Genomic DNA, 13976 nt, shown 5'->3' with positions numbered 1-13976 from the left:
AATGTGATCATACTGATGCAGGGGACGGAAAGATGAGAAAAATCTTCTTGTTACAGAGAAGAAAGGATTGAATCCCTAAAAAGGGATTGAATTCCCAGTTGAGTGCCAGACAGCGCTGTGGGATGCCTTTTGAATCACCTGCCAAATCCTGTCACTCTCCCTTAACAAGTAAAGAATGGTTAAGAATTCTTAGTATAGAAGTATTGGACCAGATTCTCTTTTTTTTCCGGGGGGCTGAGGGTTCGAACTTTATAATATGAATTTATGCTGTCTTTAGAACAGGAAGCAATATTGCCAATTTAAAATTAGTATGTGCTTGACTGTACCTTTTGAATTGATTTCAGTACAATCAGACTTTACAAACACCTGTGTTTGCAAAAGACATGGTAAACATAAAAGGGCAATAGAATGCTTTTTAGAAGTGTGTACTTATTGGGATAACTGTGTGCCTTCACTGCTCTTCAGAAAATCATGTATTAATTATCTCCCTAAGGAAAAGATGATTTCAAAACATTAGCCTGATTTGATTTGGATCTTGACACTCAGGAGGTCTACAAGATGGTAAGAAAGATATGAAGAGTATGGGAAGTCTTTTTTAAAAAGGTAATGCATTGCCCACTGTACACTACAGTGTGAGAGATACTATTAAGACAGATAAATAAATGTACATGCTAATATGTTTCTAGCAACGTTTCAGTTTCTCTGAAGTGCAAAATTCCTTTCATTGCAAGTATTTATACCACCCAGGATGCAACTGTAATAATTGGAAACCTGAAGTTGCACACAACACCAGTTTCTTCCTGGGAGGGGAATAATGAATCCTTACATCCACATTTAATTATGATGGTTGTTTTCAGTCTGCAATTGTAACAAACTGACAGAAATGGTTGTTCTCAAGAATGCAGAAGAGACTGTAAAAAGGCAGGTACCTTTTGGGGGAAAAAAAGTTAAAACTGTACATTCAAGTTGGTATTTAAGTTGCTTCCCAAAATGAAAGTTGAAATTCTTTTTATATATATATATATATATATATATATATTTATATATATTTATATATGTATATATGTATATAATTTATTTATTTATTTATTTTTGTCATTATTTATCATAGTAGTGTCAACATCTTTGATAATAGTGCTGTGGTTTAATGATCTCCCACGGTAAATTCGCTAGATCATTATATAATTATTTTGATGAAAACTGAGTTTTGAAACTAATTACCATTTTTTTTCTTGCTTATATTGTAAATTTTTTTTCAGAAAATGTAACTGGGTACAATTATTTTGTACATAGAAAGCAATTGATAATATTCTGTTTAGCTCTACATTGACTGTTTAATGATATAATCAAGGAGATATGTCTGTATTTTAGTTTTCATGTCACTGCCCCCCTGTGGTACATGATACACACACTGAGGCACTGAAATTCACAGCTGGAGTCCTGTGATTGAACCTGAACATGTAAGAACCATGACTGAAACTGCTGTTTGTATTGGATCATTCACTGCTGTAAAGACACTTTGGGAAGTGAGAATACAGAAGATAAATGAAGAATTACGGAAAGAAAAGGAGTTTAGAGAGAGGTCTGCAGGAAGGTAGGTAAACTGCAGGTGATAGGTGGAAAGCTAGACTCTAAGTTACATTGCAGAAGACTAGAAGTGGTCTTTCCAAATTCATCCACAGTCTAATTCTTTATTCTGCAGTAGAATTCCCACTGCTTAGAATCTGGCAATATGTTCAGATCAATCAATCAGATGTGTTCTGTGATTAAAATCTTAGCATATGCACTAAATCTATTAGATACAGATATTAAAATCCTCTTCTGTGTGCATGCTCTGATTTGCTCTAATTTGTTTTATTCTCAGTGGGAACATTAAGAGTTATTTGGTCTTCTGAGTAGCCAGCAATTTCATGAAATGTGAAGAAATTTAGTATTTTTAGAACCCTTCCTCATTTGTCAGGTGTTTGAAATGGAATAACAAATTCAGAAGTTATAAACAAAACCAGAAAAGGAAGTTGGTTAATTATTAAAATTCTTGTTCAAGTCCCCACTGAAAACAAAGCTAAAAGAATCCCCGTCTGATTGACCTTGTTTGATTGAACTTGTGTTTGGTGGAACTGAAAGCTTTCTGTCCCACCACAAGACTGTTTCAAAATGCATGATTTTGGTCCTGTCACTTCACATGAATTTACTTTGTTTCCTGGCTGCAATGTGACGAAACTGAATAAAGTTTTATTTTCCTTCTGACTGTAAAACTCAACTCTGCAGAGCTGCATGTGAATAGAATTACTATCAATTAACTCAGTCAAACATTACTTTAAGCTCTTATCTTCCCCCAGTTGATAATATAATTAGCACCCAGAAACAATACTGTTACTCATTCAAAGTAATTACTGCCTCTTATTGCCTGTATTCATAGCTGCACCACTGACAAATTTTCTTTTATAGGTTACTGCTTGTCTGGGAGGAGAGAGCCGCTTTAGCAAAACTCAAAGAAAAAGTAATTAATGAAGATGGAAGAGCAGTTTTAAGGATAGAGGAAGAAGAATGGAAGGTATTGTGTATAGGTATTAATGTTGCAGTGGTCTGAATGACTGGATGCATTTGAAGACCACTGTTTACATTTTTACTCTCACAGCTGTACTATTCCTAATCATGAAATGCTCATGTTTTGCTTCGCTGACCACAAATTGAGATGCACAGTTGTGAGAATGAAAAAGCAAGCCGTTTTTTTTTTAGTTCCAGGTATTAAGCATTACTCTGCAAAAATAAAGTCCGAAAGACTGTCTTGCATTAGAAGTGATTTTACATTGCAAAATATGAGTTTAATTAGGTACATGTTCATTTTGTTAATGCACCCAAACCACTGAAATATCTCAAGGTGAAAAACATCTGTGTTTAGATGCACAAAAAGGTTTTTTATTGTTGCTTACTTTCTGAGTGACAATGAGAAAGTTAGATTCTTAGATTCATATTTCTAATGCATATAGGAAATTGGCTAACTGTGGAATCAACAGCAGAATGGAATCTAGCAGTGGGGACAAGTTACAGAGCTGGTAGCTTTATTAATGCAGAAATGCAAGTGCCAGTTCTATGAAGAGAATCAGAGTATGTTGAGTAACAGCCCTACCAGCAATATTCTGGTGTTCAGAATAGGAAAACTCTATTCTTTGTTTGGAATTCCTAACATGTAAACACTGGAGTGTTTCTGTCCTTCTGCTCTCAGCTGCTTGCTGTTTCCCTTAACAGAGCAGGAAATGTTATTTAGATAATTGTTCAAAGACAACAATCCATACAGAGCAGCGTAATTCTTAGTTAAAAAGCCTGAAAGTTTTCAAGCAATAGTAGTGCAGGTGACTAAATTCTGAGAGCAAACAGTGTGCAGATGAAACTGATGGGTAGGATGACCCACAGTAGTGTAGCTTGAGAAAAATATAGTATCTTTTTTTTTTTTTTTTTTTTTTAAATCACAGTACAAACATTAATGAGAAAAATCTTACCACCACTTTCTGCCTAAACCCTTATTCTTCTTTATTATGCTGAATTTCTTTGGATTCATATTTCTTGTTTTAGACATTACCTTCCTGCTTACTGAAATTAGTCCATCTCCAAGAATGGCAGCTTCACAGAACAAGCTTGCAGAGAATTCCGCAGTTCGTTGGAAGATTTCACAATCTTGTTGTTCTTGATCTATCCCGGAATTCAATAGAAAGCATCCCTAAAGAAATTGGTGAGCTGTACTTTCTTTTATTTTATGTTGCTTTTCTAAGAAAAATAATGTTATACAAGCATGCAATTTCTTGGCATTTTATCTCTCTAACTTTACAACCGTGTAGTTAGAAAACATTACTTGTATTTGGCAGTTAGAGATCTTAGTGCCACCAAATACCTATAGATGTTTAAGAAAACAAAAAAGTTCATAAGCACAACGGAGATTAGACATAAGAGAACCTGCTTAGAAAAGTGATACTAAAAACAGGCTTCATGTTCTGAGTTCATGGCATGAGTTGTTCTTTTCATAGGTATTTTTTGAAGTACTCATCTAGAATTCTGTACTAGAGTCCTGAAGTACTTTAATTTAGATTTTTACTTATTTATATCTTGTGAGAACACAGAACTCTTCTATAGCATTATTAGGATAACAGAAAAACATTAATGCTTTATTTCAAATATGATAAATATTCATGTTCATTCTTTCTCATTTGTGCTCTCTGCAGGCCAGCTGACTGGCCTCCAAGAGCTGCTTCTCAGTTACAATAGAATAAAGTCTGTTCCTAAGGAAATTAGTAATTGCATCAGTCTGGAAAGATTGGAACTGGCTGTCAACAGGAATATCTGTGATCTTCCTCCACAGGTTTTGACTATTCTGATTTATTTACTTACTTATTTATTTTGTGATGTATATTTTAAATTTACTCTGTGTTCTTATATTTGTTTTGGTGTTCTAATGTTATAAATAAAATGCACGTGTAAACAGTATTCATACCACTAATCCAACTGAAGACACATGACAAGGGCAAATATACTTGAGTAGTTGCAAGAGCTAATCACTGTCTAGATAAATGAGCACAGGGGACAGCAATACACTTTGATGTTAGTTTAGGCTGAAGATCTTCACTGTGTGATTTACCCCACTGTGGATCTGATACCTTAGCACAGATGAGCTCCCTTTTAAGGCTGAGAATACAAGTTCATGCCTTTTGCCACCATATAATTGAAAGCATATTTACCTGGACTTCTAGCTATGAAAAGGTTTTGTGTGATTTAGACAATTGCCTATGTGCAAAAAGTTGAATTAATCTTGTTCTGAGAAGATGCTGAAAGCAATTAAAAGCGAATAAAGCAGTTGCTAACCTACTGTTGAGATTTAATTTGGTTTAACCTATATGTGACAAAGACCTGCATCTCCAGCTACTAGTCTCTTAGGTACAGAAATGTCAAGTGCGTAACCATATGTACTTCTTCTAGAGTATAAAAAAAAACACAGCAGTGGAGTATTGCAAAATTGTGTCCAAACAACAATACCCAACAAATCTTCAAATCAAAACATACACCATTAGTCAAAATGCAGAATTGACTAAATCTACATGGATACAAGTTAAAAGATCTAATACAGAGCAATAGCTTTTGAAGTAACAGCTCATGGTAAGTAATAGTAAATACATAGTTCTTTCCTTTGGAAATCATCGTGAGATAATCGTTAGATAATTAGATAATTACCTGAGATATGAAGTGCAAATTTAGGTTGGTTCTATGTACATGCATAGCATTACTTGTTGGGCCAGATTTGTAATCAGTCATCTTTGCATTACCTGAAAATTACAAAAAGCATTTGAATATGTGATACAGCAAGGGACCGAGGCGCTGCAGAGCTCATTGAGGCTATGTTTAATTTTTAATGTCTTGGCAGTACTAATGGACTTAGTAACAAGGAAAGTTTCTAAGTTTCCTCCAAAATACAGTCCATGCGATATGAACCACAAAAAACTAAATATCTGCTTGATGAAATACAGCAAATTACATGGAGAAGCACCTGCTGAGTACAAAATACTAAAGACAGTCATCACAGAATGTAATCACAGAAACATTTATATTGGAAAAGACCTTTAAGATCATTAAGTCCAACCTTTAATGTAGCCACTGCCAAGTCTGCCACTAAAACATGTCCCTAAGCACCACATGTACACATCTTTTAAATAGCTCCAGGTGATGTCTTTATAACTCCTTTTCTTTATATTTGGGATGTATCTGCATTGCAGTCATGGTATTCAGCTTCTCAGCATTTAGGGTGCTCACCCTAAGTGAGATAAAGTATTAGCACCTGAACAGTTTCAAACCTACGCCCCTACCCTCCAGATAAGTGCTGTAATTGTAGACTGAAATTCAGTTAATGTAACTCAGAAACCATTCTGTGTTTACAAACTACAAAATGTGTTTTAATATTAAAACTTGCTTTTTTTCAGTAAATGTGACCGCATCGGTGCTGTAATGGAACATCAATACAGAATTACATTAAATCTCTTTCCTTTCAGCTAAGTGATTTAAAGAAGCTTTCACACATAGATTTGTGTATGAATCAGTTTAGCACCATCCCTCCAGCTCTTCTGAACATGCCAAATTTAGAATGGTTAGATATGGGAGGAAATCAACTTCAGAAGCTTCCTGATGCTATTGACAGGTAAATACAGCTCAAAGCTCGCATCATAGTCTGAATTCCACTGCATTGAAATTCTAATGATTAAATCCTGTTTCAAAAGCTATTTTGATATTAACCTGATGGCTAACTTAAGATTGATCAGCTTTTGTGTATTTTTGATAAGTTGGAGTAATTCATTTAGTAAATAAATAAATAATACACTCACTGTCACCAAGTTAAATGCTTCTAGCTAGTAATTTTTTCACGTAGCAGTTTAGACAGTTATTTTGGATATGGGGTTTTCTTTGAGATTTTTATTACTCTTTATGCAAGTCCTTTACGTGGCTGTTAGAAATAATCAGTTAAGAAAATAAATCTTACCACTATAAATTTTCTATATCTTGGCTGATTGAAGAAATACTTACTTTTACAGAATGGAAAATCTCCATACTTTATGGCTCCAAAGGAATGAAATTAACTCTTTGCCAGAAACCATTGTTAATATGAAAAATCTTAGTACTCTTGTTCTTAGCAACAACAAACTTAAGGATATTCCTTCTTGTATGATGCACATGACAAATCTGAGGTAAGAAAAAGCAACAGAAATAGAAATACCAGCAGATAAGTATTTTAAAGCCACTCTTAAGTTGTATATCATAGAGTGGTGCTAAGGAAGTGGAAAAGGTATGTCCACAGTTATACAGCATAATTACACAGATTCACATTTGAGAATCTGGTCAAGAAAGCTTTGAGAAGCACAATCCATTTGAAGAGTGTAAGCTATGATAGTTGCACTCCCAAAGGTTAAGGAGACTTAACACATTTTTGCACATCACGGGGCAAGTAAGCTTGTATAAGCTTTAATTTGTAAAGGGAGGTCTGCAGGCTTTATCTACGTAGTCTCAGTTGTTCCTGGGTAATGATAGCTACTGTTGGGTGTAATGGTTTGGGGGAAGATTCAGAGGTGACATTCTTCTAAAGTAGGGAAATGTCTGTTATATGGGGTTTATTTGGCCTCTTTCCTACAGCTGTTAGAATATTCTGGGCACACTGTAGTATTGCCCTAAGGCAAGCATCATAAATGGTCAGGCCATGGAAAAGATTATGGCAGTGGACTATGAACAGAGGGAGATAAATCTTAATTCAATTTCAAAAGCTCTCTCTGGCCAAGATGCCGTGCAAGCATAACCTTTTCCACTGACTTGGCAGATTTGTCAACTTCAGAGACAACCCACTGGAGTTAGAGATAACACTCCCTCCTTGTGAGAATACAGAAGAAGAGGAGCAACAGGAAATGTTCGGCATCGAATTCATGCACATGTATATCCAGGAGTCACTGAAGAAAACAGGTATGGTTTTTTATTTGTTAATTTCAGTCCCTCTGGAATTAAGCAACAAAGGGAAGGCAGAGTTAAATAGTATGGGTCTTCAGTTCCCAATAGTATGGGAACTCAGTGTTCCCTATTTTTGGGTGTTGTCCAGATGGAGACTACTAAAACAGGATGTAAATTTCCAACATTTTTTAGTATTGAAGTTGCAATACCTGATAAACAGATGTTACAACTGATAACATCAAATTCTGTCTCTCCCTGACAAAAATCCAGTCTTCCTAAGCAAAGCATGCCTTACATTTTCATCTCACTTCTAAATTGCTATATCAAAAAGCCTGCTGCCAGTAATGTCAAAGGAAACAGATTAAACTTTTCCGCCTGCTTAGTGGTTTCAGTAGAAGATCAAAATAAGCACTTCTGAACAGATGTGCAGGTGGCAGCTGTTACTTGTGGAGAATTCCATCCATTGTAAGATGTAAAACCATTTTCTTTGATCTTCCATTCTGTATGTCACGAAGGCTTAAAAATGCTCTTCAAAACCCTAAGCTAGCTTTTGTTTTATCCATGTTTTATGAATGAATATTTAAATTAACAAGAATACATCAAAACAAGTGGTTTAAAAATAAGTTTTATTCTTTAATGAATACTCCCGGAGCTGATGAAATTAGTACCTGAGAATAGTTAAATAATTTAGGAGGAAACACAAAGCTATTCTGAACGTCTGACTGGAAACAAATTATGTTCATTTCTCTTATTTTAACCCACTGTCTCTTTCAGGATACGCGGAAAGCTGCACTTCCGATGCTCCTATCATAACTGCTAATGATGAAAGAACTTAACTGTGAGTAGAAACTATCTTCTTCCTAACAATATGGCTTGCAATTATTTGCAAGTATTCTTAGGTATTTCATTTTTCTAGTAAGGAGAACTGCTTTGCTTACTTTTAATTTCCATTCAAACTAAGAAATATAAAATCTTTTCTTGGGATAAGGAAAGACTAAAACAGGTTTTCTGTAAGCACTGAATCTGCTTTTTGTACAGTCCAGATAGATTTTATAGTTTTTCTGCCAGTTCCAAATCTGTATCTTGTCACGTAGTTGTCTCTGGGACAGCTGTCAACAGGACATTCTCCAAGGACACAGAGGACTCTGTATAGTACTGTAGTGCAGCCTTGTATCCTCTATGTTGTAAATATCTGATCCGTCCGTGATCAATCAGAAGTTTACAGAGGGAACCGATCTTCTTCCGCTCTTCAATAGTAAGGAGCCTAGTTCCACAAAGAGGGGAAAAAAAGACAAACAGAGACTGTGTTAGGAGAATAATTTTGTTAATTAACATTAGCAACTGAGCTTAGAAAGACTACAGAAATCAGTCTAATTTCAAATCAGGCAAGCAGATATATTTATGCTCACAAAAACTGTATTTTTAAAGTAAAATTATCTATACAATAAGTAATTATATTGCTTGTGTAAAATGAGTTATTTTGAAGACCCAAACCAATTCCATGTTCCAATATACATAATTCTGATTTTTTGCAAGAGTTTGCATGCTAGAAAAAAAATCCTGTACCCTTGTAGAGCGTCAGAACCAGTCTCTGTTTTACTGTATGTTTGCTTATGCTCTTCTGTGCTGTTAGTGTCATCTTCACTTTCTTCATCTGTAGAGTCTTTCGTTATGGTTCCTCTCATGCCACAAGTGGCCCAGCTACTCATCCTCTGAAAATAATGAAATTCTACTGGTCCAAGTCCTACTGATCTAAAGAACTCTCTGCCTACATAATGTGTCCAGTCACATTTGTGATGGCAACACAGCGCAATAACAATGCCAGCTACGGGCTTAAAGTCTTCTTTGTTCCTTTCATTGTCATCATCATTTGAACTGTAGGAAGCCCCTTCTGCCTTATTCTTAGTACGCTTTGGTGCAGGCTCTTCATTTGCTTCATTACAGCAAGCTGCATAACTTTCTACCAAACATCTCAAAGCAAGATCTGGGAAAAAAAAAAACAACAACAACAAAAAAAAAGAGAGATACTGTAAATAAGAGCAATGTACACCTTGCCTTTACTTACATAGGCTGTATTGCTGCTGGGTTGGTGCTTCCCTAAAAGCAACACCTTTGAGGATGGCTAAAAATGAGAAGCATACTGTGAAAACATGAAAACCTTACATGCTAAATGAATATTAGAGTCCTGTACAGCTACTAAGTTCTTATTCTCTTCAGTCTTTCTTCTACCCCAATCAAGCTGAAATATTTTGTTTTCTAGACTGGCAGACTGTAGGAGGATCTCCTCCCTTATAAAGCATACAAATATTTGCTCTAAAAGTTTCACATCCAGGACACAATCTATTTAATATATATGCTTCTTAATGTCCAAATGTTTATGCTTCTTAATAATATACTTTTTAACTGTATAACCGTGTCATCTTTGTAACAATACCCACAAAAGATTCATACACGAGAGGTCTTTCTCAACTTAGTTAAAAAGTGTAATAGTTGAAAATTATCAGGACAGAAAAACTAAGTTATTGTTGTTTGCTTGGGATATGTGTATTCAGAGAGAGCCAATATAAATTCAGGAAGAAAATGAGATGGTGTAAGAAAAAAAAAAAAAACAACAAAAAACTCTCAACCGCTGACAAATACGCAGCCAATGCCACACACTGTCCTTTGGACTGCTCTGTAATAAACTAGAAAGGTTTTCCTGTTGTCCTGTGGCTAACACGTAGAACACATACCTGTGGCAGCACCACACAAATGTTTCCCAATTCCTACCACTGGTAGTTTTTTCTTCTCTAAAATGGGTACCTTGTCTGAAAAACAAACAAAACCAAATACGCAACAACTTGTATTATGGTAGTTGGGCAAATACTTGTTCTGGATGTAATGTTATTTCAGCACATTTAACAAATGTATGTTTGCCAGTACTAAAAATACAGTGGTTTGTACACAGAGTTTTAAGCTACTGAAAAGATAATATTTTTTAAATGACAAGCAGCAGATGCTGTGTCTGAGAAGCATATGGTTACGCTATTCCTCAGCCCTGACTAAAAGCAAAGAATATACTTTAACGCTGTTAGAAATACTCTTTTCTTCCTAAGCAGCAATAATATACAGCAGTAAAATGATTACCTGAGAACTCAGGAATTATCTGAGAGATTAGCTTCAGTTAAACAGTGAATTAAATACTTTGCCTTTTATTAAGATGCAGTATTAGAAATACAGGATTTTGCATTTAAGCTAAGCTAAATTTATCCATTTAACCATTCCAGCCTGTCCATACTAACTATGAAATGTAAGTGTGACATCAGTGCAGCTCCTGAAGACAGCTGTTCCTACATACTAGGAACAACATAGTACTGATTTGAGTATCCCATCAGTGATACATACGACTTATTTCTTTCTGCAGACATAAAACTAAGTCGTGTATAAATGTGCAACTTGTAAAAACCAGCAATGATGTATCACTTATTTTGGTGTGCTGCCTGAAAAGCAGAAATTTCAAATTCTTGCTTAATAATTGTTGCTTTTTATATATGCATGCACCATTGATGTGTCCAAGTAACCACCGAGAACCAGATACACATAAGTGTGCCACGTATAAATTGACTTGATATCCAGTATTCCATTCTAAAATTAAGCCTCTATTTCAGAGGTATAAAGGTCAAGAAATAACTTACTTAAACATAAATGCTGAATATCAACTTGAAGCCTTTCAAATATAGAATCTCTCTTTTTATGTTTTCCATCCACCTATGTAAATAAAACAGGATAATTAAATAGGATTGTCTGCTAATAGTTAAGGTTTTGCTGCAGCTCTTAGTGACCAGCTTTGATGACCTTTGAAGTTAATTTCCAACATTAAGACGCCAAGACTTTTTTTTACTAAGTGTACTATTGGCAAAGCAAGGAGCACATAGTCACACTTCTAGAACTTTTAATGGTTCAAATACTTTACGTTATTTTGGAAGGTGAAAAGCAAATGCTAACAGCTTTGATGACAACAGTTTAAAAATCATACTCTGCTATATGACAGTATCCTCTTTTACCTTGAATCTTGTCGTTGCCCTTTCCACAAGCAAAAATTGAATATTTTCAACATCTTGTAAGGCGATATCAACCCAATGAGACAGCTTTCCTCGCCCAGCTCCAAACTCAACAAAACATCTTCCTGGACCAAGCAAATGTAGTTTTTCCATGTTACCTAAAATAGAAGCCTACAAATATCAAAAGATTATTTATGAACCGCACAAATATATGATGATTCCACCAAATTGCAGAAAACTTTTTCAGGTCTCCCTTGACAGATTAGTAAAGAGGACCTTTTTAAAGACATCCATAGCAGTAACCATACCTGTTGTTTCAAGTGTTTGAAAGCAGAGTCCCCGTTCTTTGGGTCATTTAAGGCTTCCTGTAAAGCCTGGTGAGAGAGTACTTGTTCTTTAAGGTCAAGTTCCAGACCTGCATACAGATGCAAAACTTTTCAGTGTAAGTTTCAAGTGTTTCTGTTTTTGCAACACATATGTTGCAAAACTTCTGCTCAGATGCAAGCTCAAATTATGGCACAAACCAAATAGCCTTTTGGGTGCTTAAGTCTATCATCATAACTTTGAAACACAAATATGTATTTTTTTATCCGTAGTGGTATTTGAACAGAAAACAAACAAAAAAGCACAGAAGGGAAAGTAGCTATATGGAGAACAGATCAATGTTTTATCATTCCTTCAACCTAGTTTATTCTGCTGAGTGAAATTTAGCTATTAGAGGATTGCTTAAATCTTAATTACTTCAGATTTGTCCAGTATCAAGTTCATCTCATCTTTTCACAAATATTTAAGAGCAAAAATAACATGGAAACATTTATTCAAAATGTATTATTTTTAGTATTAGGTGAGCTCACCATGACTTGCTTTTTTCAGCTTGATAATTAAGTTCTCGAGCTCTTCTTTGGGAAGGGAAGAGAGAATAACCTTTTTAAGGAAAACAACACAAAGGGAAGACATTTAATTTTTGCCAGTTCTCTAGCCGTACCATAGATGGCAGAACGTTATGTAGCGCAAAGGCTTGAGAGCAAATGAACGTACTCACCTGATTTGCTGGTATTTCTGCTACATCTTTTACACCTGCATTAATATCTTGAACAAAGTAGACCTTTGAAAAGCAAAAGAAAACCAGTCTGATTCTATTCATTACTCTGAAGCCAAAAAGCTAAGTTCTTCAGTGCTTTCAGCATAACGTACACAGCAACAGGAATCCACTGCAAAAGAGGAGATTCCAAAGGGAAAAACACATCTTTTCCTGAAGTCCAATCTCGAGTCCCCGGCAGAAGTTACTGCTCTAGCACATTTTTACAAGGTCAAACACCTTACTAAGAATTAAGCTGTTCATGCTTTCTGGACTGTTAATAATGACAGCTTTACAACTGCAGCAGTTATTATGTTGTCTTGGAACAGCTGCTGAAACATGCATCCTATCCTATTCGTTCTTTCAGCACTGCCTGCATTTGTCAGCCTAGCTTTCCATGACTCACTGCTAACCTGCACGGAGCTGGCAGAACTGGGTGAGGAGAGTGCCAGAAGCAAGGAAACATCTACCGCTCCCTGTTAGCTTTGCTTTTCCAAGGTAAAATGAGTGTTTTGGTGGTACTGCAAGAGACCACCCTCAAAGAACACCTCTGAGAAAAACCCATGCCACGTTTTTCATTCATAACGAAGAACTGAAAAGTTACACCAAACTACAGGGGGATACAGCAGGCGGGGGGCACAGAATGTGAATTCCATGTCAGCTGAACAAGTGCTCTCCTGCCGTGCTGCAGTGACTGCACTGCCTGCTGCTGCTGGGCTTTCCCTATGGCACCGCAGGGGCTGCTGCACAGCTGCGGTTACACTCACCGGCTTCAGCTTCTCCCTGGAATTACATTTTTTTAAATGTCTTTGTAGTTGGTCTTCATACACGGTGCTGAAATCCAAAAGGAAAAGCAAGTTACGCCAGTGAGTGTGACATCTCTGATGCAAAACACACAAATACAAACCTTTTAAAAAGCATTTTGCATCTACTTACTGTTTCGGATCAAGAGGGCACGGGATTCTTTTCCTGTCATTTTCTTTCTGGTTAAAGAAAGCGTTAAGCAACACGTCAGCGTGCACTCAGTGCTGCTGTGCTACAGAAGCTGCTGCGGAACAGCTGAGAATCGCGAGCCATCAGTTCAGAAGGGCATGAAACGGGGCACGAACCGACCGCCTCAGCACAGCCCGAACCCGTCACTACCGGCAGCGCCGCCGCACGGCTGGACCGACGGTCGCTCCGTACGGGACCCGGGTGCCCCGGCAGCCCCTCCTGTCGCCCCGGGACGCGGTACCTCCTGCTGCCCGTGCTCCCCGCAAAAGCGTCTCCCGGGTGCCGGGACCATCTTGCAGAAGCGCCTCTTCCTCTGCACGAAGAAGGCGCAGCGCCCCGGCAGCGGGCCTACCCCGGAGCTCAAGCCGCCACCGGCCGCCTCCTGCGCCGCCATT

General features: G+C 36.8%; 2 protein-coding genes across 2 annotated transcripts; one reads left to right on the top strand and one right to left on the bottom strand.

Moving 5' to 3' along the window:
• The first annotated feature begins 1371 nt into the window (after window positions 1-1371).
• LRRC39 (leucine rich repeat containing 39) lies at window positions 1372-9877 on the top strand. Its single transcript, XM_072343651.1, has 9 exons — window positions 1372-1594; window positions 2449-2554; window positions 3574-3730; window positions 4218-4354; window positions 6033-6178; window positions 6570-6722; window positions 7346-7485; window positions 8245-8308; window positions 9131-9877. The coding sequence occupies exons 1-8, from the start codon at window positions 1470-1472 to the stop codon at window positions 8304-8306; spliced, it is 1026 nt and encodes a 341-aa protein (XP_072199752.1). The 5' UTR covers window positions 1372-1469; the 3' UTR covers window positions 8307-8308; window positions 9131-9877.
• On the bottom strand, window positions 8081-13975 carry TRMT13 (tRNA methyltransferase 13 homolog). The gene is made up of 11 exons (XM_072343650.1): window positions 13823-13975; window positions 13525-13571; window positions 13356-13422; window positions 12553-12615; window positions 12365-12434; window positions 11819-11925; window positions 11514-11681; window positions 11145-11217; window positions 10203-10277; window positions 9037-9454; window positions 8081-8734 (listed from the first exon to the last, which is right to left on the bottom strand). Exons 1-11 carry the CDS (start codon window positions 13973-13975, stop codon window positions 8557-8559), a joined length of 1419 nt encoding a protein of 472 aa, XP_072199751.1. The 3' UTR covers window positions 8081-8556.
• Window position 13976: the final 1 nt, after the last annotated feature.

The sequence above is a fragment of the Excalfactoria chinensis genome, chromosome 8 (genome assembly GCF_039878825.1).
Source record: "Excalfactoria chinensis isolate bCotChi1 chromosome 8, bCotChi1.hap2, whole genome shotgun sequence".
In the NCBI taxonomy this organism is placed as follows: Eukaryota; Metazoa; Chordata; class Aves; order Galliformes; family Phasianidae; genus Excalfactoria; species Excalfactoria chinensis.
This window is presented reverse-complemented; position numbering and strand designations above follow the sequence as displayed.